This window comes from Peromyscus leucopus, chromosome 8b (genome assembly GCF_004664715.2).
Source record: "Peromyscus leucopus breed LL Stock chromosome 8b, UCI_PerLeu_2.1, whole genome shotgun sequence".
In the NCBI taxonomy this organism is placed as follows: domain Eukaryota; kingdom Metazoa; phylum Chordata; class Mammalia; order Rodentia; family Cricetidae; genus Peromyscus; species Peromyscus leucopus.
Window position 1 is genome coordinate 37,066,321 of NC_051086.1, and position 7,559 is coordinate 37,073,879.

Sequence of the window (7,559 nt, forward strand, 5' to 3'; positions counted from 1 at the left end):
TGGTTTCCTTTGCATTTGGAAGCTTCTTTTCCCTTGAATCTGTGGTGCTACTATTAGTGACATTTTCCAAGTGTTGTTATCTTTAGCTCTTTACCCTTTTCATTTTGGCCAGAGTGAGTCTTTAAATGCTGAGATGGATTATAGTGCAGAAGTGATCATTGCATGTAAGATTCATATTTTAGATACACAGAAAGCCTGAACTGAGTTTTCTTTTCTTTATTTCAGGATTGAATCCAGTGACCTTCCTCTTCTGGCTGCTGTAGCAAGCACCCATTCTCCATATGTTGCTCAGATACTCCTTTAACATGCCTAGAGGTTAACTGTGGTTTAAAGTTGAATAGAAACCAAGGAGGCAAGCACAGTGTGTATCTGTGGAGTTGTTGCTGTTCTGTTATTTGTGTTAGTTTTCTCCATTAGGCTTCTGTGTGAATGTGTCATCTCTATCATGCCGTGTTGTATCACAGTCTACATAGACTGGATGGCTTTTTATTTTTAACTGGACATCGGGGTAGCGGTAGATTTTCAACCAAGTGAAATTAAAGCAACATAAATAATTGGTGTGGGGGCAAGGCAAGTAGCTTTTGCTAAAGTGAAACTAGAAATTTCTCTCCAGGAATTTCATGCAAACTCAACTTATGAATAGCAATAGATATCTCATGATCAAATATCAGAAATCTTCATTTCACTAATTTTTAATTTTTATTTCTATGATACAGAATTCTATAAGACCTTGATTTATTTGTTGTTTTGCAGTTCAGGTCAACTAATTTCTAGTTTATTTAAGTATTTTAAACAACCTGTTAATTATAAGAAACTCACAATGAGTGAAGATCTCATGTTGCCCATCCAAGTGTACATATGTATCTATTTTTTTAAAAAAGCAGGGATAGAAATACAATATTGATAAACATGCCTTTTTAAAAAATATTTTTTCATCTAGTATTGTGTGTAATATTGAAATACTATCTTCTGATGATTTTCTGTTTCACACACTCTAAAATATATTTAAAGCCAATCTTTTTGAGGCTAAAGGTTGTAGATTCCCTAAGAATACTACTTTATACCATTTGTTTTATAAGAATGAGCTAATTCTTATTTGATATTTACATATTAATTTAATAAATAAAAATTAAGATTAAAAAGTGCACCAAAGCAACCACAGAAATAATACTATATTTTTAAAATGTGCTCAGGTGGCCACAAACTTTGATTTCAGTATCGACCATTGAACCCATATGAGCAGAATATTTGCTAATAATCCTCAATTTACACCAATAGAAGTAATAACTTTAAATTTTTCTTTTCTCTAAGTATTCCCTGTTTTCAAAAACTGATTGTTTTTCAAAGCTTTCCACTTAACCATTTGTTGTTGTCTTTGTATATAGTGTAGATTGTTGCTTGTAAGAAAGGCTAATAAGGAACCAAACTCTTGTAAGTAATGTAAATAAAAAGGTGGGTAGATAATGTTTTCAATATACTCTACTACCTCAGTTTACTTGAATAGCTTACTCTTTGCCTGTGTGGGCTAAGATACACATAATGCTAGAATTAAAGTTGGTTTCTGTTTTCATTGACTAATTCTAAATTCTTTAGCTCAAAAACAAACAAAAAACACAAAAAGAGCCCTACTCGCTTGTTCAGTTACTGAATACATTTACTATAACACATCCATTCTTGCTATTTAAAATTTTCAGTAATTAATGAAAATTTTCTGTGGTTTATAGTCTTCAGAATCTTGAATTTATAGTGTCTGGTCACAATTTTACCTTGCTCTTTATGTGTGTTCAGGAGAATTACAACTAAAAAAGAATAAGTAGGCTGTTTTAATGGAACATAAACCCCAAATTAGGGTGCCTGCAGTTGGCCCTTGTCCTGTCAGCTGGTTCCAGTTAGTACCTGGGTTTCCCATGAATGACTTACTGCCAAAGAGTGTATAGATATGTTTGCTTTGGCATCCTTGTATCCCATTTGTTAGTGAGATTGCTCTGTGTTCTGTTGAAATTCAGAGAGTAGATGTCTGTCAGAATTTAGAACCTGGAAAAGTTCATCTATGGCCATTGTACATTATTTTTTGATTGTGGCTCAGAAGAATATGTAGAAGGTAGATAATGTTTTGGGATGTTTTCTTAATCATGGAACTTTTCATAGTTCTATTTGAAATCTCTCATTACCACTTAGTAATTCTAGTCTTTATTAAGTGAATGGCTTGTGCACCTATTATTCTCAAAACTCAGCTTTGCTGGAAAGGAAAGGCCTATAGTTTCTTAAAGACTCACTAGTCCTTATAGGAATCCTGAGTTTGTAATACCTTTATCATCATATTCTTTACTTATTCAAAGCCCAAGGAATGAGCTGCTACTTCTTTACAGTGTGGCTGTGATAAATGTGAAAAGAGTTTTGGCCTGTTTAAAATAATTTTTTCAACTACTTAATGGTACAGACAAATATGTGCTACATATTAAAAACACCTGTTCATTGTAACGGGAAATTAAAAAGGGATCTTTTATATTATAGGATTAAAACTAATTTTCCATATATGTAAACTAATTGATTTGATTTTAAATATCTTGGCATTTATTAATATGTCTTAACTTTGAATTTGAAAATATTAAGTGCAATAAACATATTAGTACAGATTTCTTTTTGTTGCAATTGGCACACAATGCAGATGATCACTAAAAACAATTTGCATAATGCCTGTGTCTGGTAGCTGTCTTATGAGGAGAATGTTCTGCTTTCTCTTAAGTTATTTAGATGATGAATATACAAAATGTACATACTTGTTTGTTCTGAATACATTTCTCAAATGTACACCTGTATTATAATAACCTCCCAGTTCTAGGGGAAATTTGTGCAATAAATACACATGTCAATTTGATGGGTAATGTTTGTGTTTCTTTCATATGTTAGTGAGGTGTATGTGACATTTTTTGACTCTGATATCAGACAACCTAGATTTGTGCCCCAGCTTTAATACCTTTGAGCGTATGACCTTTCTATATTGGTAGAATCTGTTAATACTTATTAGATTATAAGAGTCAAGTAAAATAATGATTGCTAAGAATTTAGCTAGGCCGTACAGTAGTGGCACAAACCTGTAATCCCAGCACTCAGGAGGCAGAGCCAGATGGATCTCTCTGAGTTCAAGGCCAGGTCTACAAAGCAAATTCCAGGACAACCAGAGCTGTTACACAGAGAAACCCTGTGTCAAAAAAACATACAAAAATACCAATAGTCACTAACTTTTTGATTGCTACCTTTTACCAGGTAATCTGAGTAGTTACCATATAATGTTTGGAGAACTTTTATGTATGCACTTATAATTGTAATTATAGTGCCCAAAATACACTGATATATTCATTCATAACACCCAACTTTACCCACAGTGATAAACTGAAATTTTAAATCCAAACCAAGAGACACCATGTAAAGCTATTTAAGAACATTTTATTCAAAACAAATGACCATTAATTTTACAATTGAACTACAACTATTGGTTTGGAGTCTGGCACTGCTTTGCTCCCTAATTTCGATGTAACTCTGAGTAAGTGTGTCCTCTTGTGCATCATGTGGGATTCAGCCCTTTATCCATCCTTGGTATCGGCTGTGCAGCAGTAATTTAACCTTGACTAGGTTTGTTGGGAAGCTGCTTCCTTAAGTTAGGTTGAATTGAGTTTAGTTAAGCCTTGAGGCAGTACTAGCTACGAGAAACCGGTCTCACATAGTAATTAACTGTATCACTTTTACATTTAAACAGAGAAGCATTCTGTTTTAAAGCAGTGAAATATCAAACACTAATAATGCAAGGATCAGTTATTTATAGTCTGTTCCTAAAAACTTTCAGAAGTTGTGTAACATTTCTAAGTAGCATGGAATACTGATTTTGCTAATTAGAAATTGAGTGAGATACAGAGGATTTAGCCTGGTTATATAAAGTCATACAGTCTTCTGTAAAGTCTGTCTTGTCTCTTAGACCAGAAAGATTTCCCAGCTACTTGGGGTGACAGATGGCAAACTATCCAAGTGTTTTTTATATGTGCTTTCTTGTGTAGAAGTGGGGCCTAGAATAGCAAGTGAGGCCAAGCCTGAGCTGAAGGCCAGTGAGGACTGAGAAGTTGCAGCTTATCAGGGACGTGACCTTGTCATGTCTACAAACCATTAGGCAAGCTTGGCTGTTAGTAATTTTCTATTCTAAACTTTTAGGGGCTAGCTGGACTAGCTGAGTTTGAGTTAGGGTAACTAGTTTAGCATGCTGCCAGCAGGGGTCTATAGTTTTCTGTTTATTTGTAATTAGACCTAAGTTGATACTTCTATTTTTAAAATAAACCATCAGGAGCTGGAGAGATGGTTCAGTTAAGAACACTTGTCCTAAGTTCTAGTCCCAACATCCACGTGGTGGTTCCCAAACATCTATAATTCCAATTCTAGGGAATCATTTGCCCTCTTCTGGCCTCCAGGGGCACCAGATATGTACATGGTGCACATACATACATGTAGGCACAACATTCATACACATAAATACAAACTTAAACCAGATTTTATTTCTTGTATTTTTAATAGGAATTTTTTTTTGTTTTGTTTTGTTTTTGTTTTTTGAGACAGGGTTTCTCTGTGTAGCTTTGCGCCTTTCCTGAAACTCACTTGGTAGCCCAGGCTGGCCTCAAACTCACAGAGATCCTCCTGGCTCTGTCTCCCGAGTGCTGGGATTAAAGGCGTGCGCCACCACCGCCCGGCTAGGAATTTTTAATTACATCAAAACTATCCAAATTATTCAAACTTCAACTTGTATTTTAGAGAAATCATTTTCCAGAAGAAATAGAAATGGTAGCAATGTTTGGATTATACTGGCAACACACTAAATGATTCACATGATTTAGCTCATAATCCTGAGAACCCTGAAAGCCCACTATTTACATAGAGATGTTTAAACTGTTGTTCAGAGATACATTAAATAGCTTTAGGGCTGAGTTCATAACAGTAAAAAAAATGCTTGCCCTGTGTTGGATCCTCAACACTGGAAAACAACTTTCTTTCCTAACTAAAAGTTAAATTCAGGTCTGATTGTCTGCAAAGTTCAAGTTTATAATGATCAAGCTTTTGGGTTCTTTTCTCCATTTTTCAAAATATTAAGATGATGATGAACATTAATCTTCGGGGCGAGTGAAGCATATGATTTGAGACTGACCTTTGGGAACTAGTTTATATACACAAAAATGATGCAAGTCACTTGCAACACGGTCCTAGTTACTTTCTATTCCATGATAAAACAGTGACCAGAAGCAAGCTGTGGAGGAAAGGGTTTGCTTTCCTCTCATTGGCAAGCCAAGGCAGGATCTCACGGAAATTATGAAGGATCACTATTTACTGACTTGCTGGGTTTGCTTGCTTATAGAACCCAGGACTACTGCCCAGGAGTGGCACTACCCACAGTGGGCTGAGTGCTCCATCTCAATCATTAATCAAGGAAATACTCCCCCCAAAAAAGACTTGCATACACTCCAATCTGATGGAGGCATTTTCTCAATTGAGGCTCACTCTTCCCAGGTTACCTTAACTTATGTCAGTTGACAGAAAAATTAACCAGCACAAGTACCATACAACTTTTTCATAGTTTATTTCTGTAGTGACTGAGCCATAAGGGCTTTTGTGCCCAAACCTCAAAAAAGATGTGCTAATAGCATGTTGTAAACTTCAAGTTTGGGCAAGCCCCAGGGTCCAACGGAAAATACAGCACTGTCATTACTCTGAAATGTTACAGCCTAAACTCCCCTGTTCTTTTTATTAGAGATTCTTGCCTTGCCACAAGAAAGGTACTGTGAATCATTATTGGAAAACATGTCTAATCATAAGACTCTAAGTTCCCTAGTTAACTTACTCTGGAAAATACTATGATGTAGCTAGATGTGGTCAGAGCCCTCAACTTTTAAAATTCTACATAAATGAAATGCCAAAAGGTGGAGCCTCCCAAGGAATGGTGTGACTAGTGTGGTTCACCTGTGCTCTGATAATGGTACTAAACAACTATCCCACAATGATGGATTCTGGAGTTCTGCCACTTAACCTTTACTGTTGAAACAGTCTGTAATGGTTAACACAGTCTATTTGACAGAATCTAGAATCACCCAGGAGATAAATCTCTGGGCATGTCTGTGGGGGAGTTTCAAGATTGGGCTAATTAAGGTAGGGATGACCTACTCTTCGGTTTCATGGGCCAGGGGTACTGACTGAATAAAAGGCCAGCTGAGCAAGAGAATTCATAATGCGCTATTCCCTGATTGTGGACAAAGTGAACAGTCACTTTACACCCCTGCCACTATGGCTCAGCAGGAAAAGGCACATGCTACCAAGACAATCTGGGTTTGGTTCCCAGGACCCAGATGGTGGAAAAGCCAATCTCCTTTAAGATGTCTCCAAACCCCGACATGAGCACAGTGGCCCACACACAAATTAAAAAAACAAACAAAACAAAACTAAGATGGCTCTGTGGTTTAAGAGCAAAAGTGCGCTTGGAGAGGGCCCGAATTCAGTTCCCAGCACTCTTGTTCAGCTGTTCGCAACCCCGCTAATTCCAGCTCAACCTGTGGGCCAAAATTAACCCTCTACAGTTCCTTTTATCGGAGTATTTTTTATCCCAACAGGAAAAGTAACTGATACTCAGTCTTTGCAGCTTTTCTTACCAAAGGACAAACTGAAGCTGTCTTTATTTTAGGAAGAGACTAGAATGTAAAACTCAATGAAAAAGCACTCATCATTGGCTCTAGGCAACTTAAACCCAGCCGCCTGAAGAAAACCGGGGTGGAAAGGCCTGCTCTGGACACAGGTTAGGTTAAAGCAGCCCCTGCTCTGGACACAGGTTAGGTTAAAGCAGCAGCACCTGGCCTGAGTTGGGCCCCACCCACCCACTCTTTAGTAGTCAAGGATGTTAGATCAGGATTGATGGAGGCACGTGGAAATAAAAGGCAGATCTACCTCTACAGAAGCAGATTTGTCCTTTAATCGAAGAACAGCGTTTCTCCACGGAAGTGGAGACTGCACACGTCGTACAGAGGGCTTGTGGGTTTCATAGGACGGAAAAAGAAACGGGATGTAAGATTACATCCGCAGGTAGGTTCCCCAACAGTCTCAGTGGCAAATACCATGAGAGGTTGGTATGTTGACTTTATCAGAAGCTTCCAGGATTCTGATAGCTCACAGGTGTCACCTGTTAACTTTCCTAGCTGGAGTTTTTCAGCCCACCTGAGGCTTTTAGGTCATAAACCCTTTAAAGGAAGATCCTGAACTTCTTCATCCAGCCACTGAGGCATCCACCATCAGACCCAGGAAGGACATCCTGGTGCGTGGTAGGCCAGCAGGCTACCCCTTGAATTATTATCGCCAGTCTTGAAAACACTTTTTGTGGGCAGCTTTCACTAGCGATTTCGTGGTTTAGAGCGCGAGTACTGCCCTGAGATCCGTGGCTTGCGTGGCGGTGTTGGGCTTCCTGGCTTGCTGAAGGGCGGCCTCGACTTCCGCGAGCCTTGAGAGCCCCGCTGCTTCCGGACTTGGGCGCTGAGGTACAC

General features: G+C 38.0%; 1 protein-coding gene across 2 annotated transcripts in view; it reads left to right on the forward strand.

Moving 5' to 3' along the window:
• Positions 1-2,878, forward strand: part of Fnip1 (folliculin interacting protein 1) — an 88,737-nt gene extending 85,859 nt beyond the window's left edge. For both annotated transcript variants that reach the window (XM_028880016.2, XM_028880017.2), the window contains one exon: positions 226-2,878. In XM_028880016.2, the coding sequence (XP_028735849.1) occupies positions 226-304 (79 nt within the window). In that variant the 3' untranslated portion in view covers positions 305-2,878. The remainder of the gene's footprint in view (positions 1-225) is intronic.
• Positions 2,879-7,559: the final 4,681 nt, after the last annotated feature.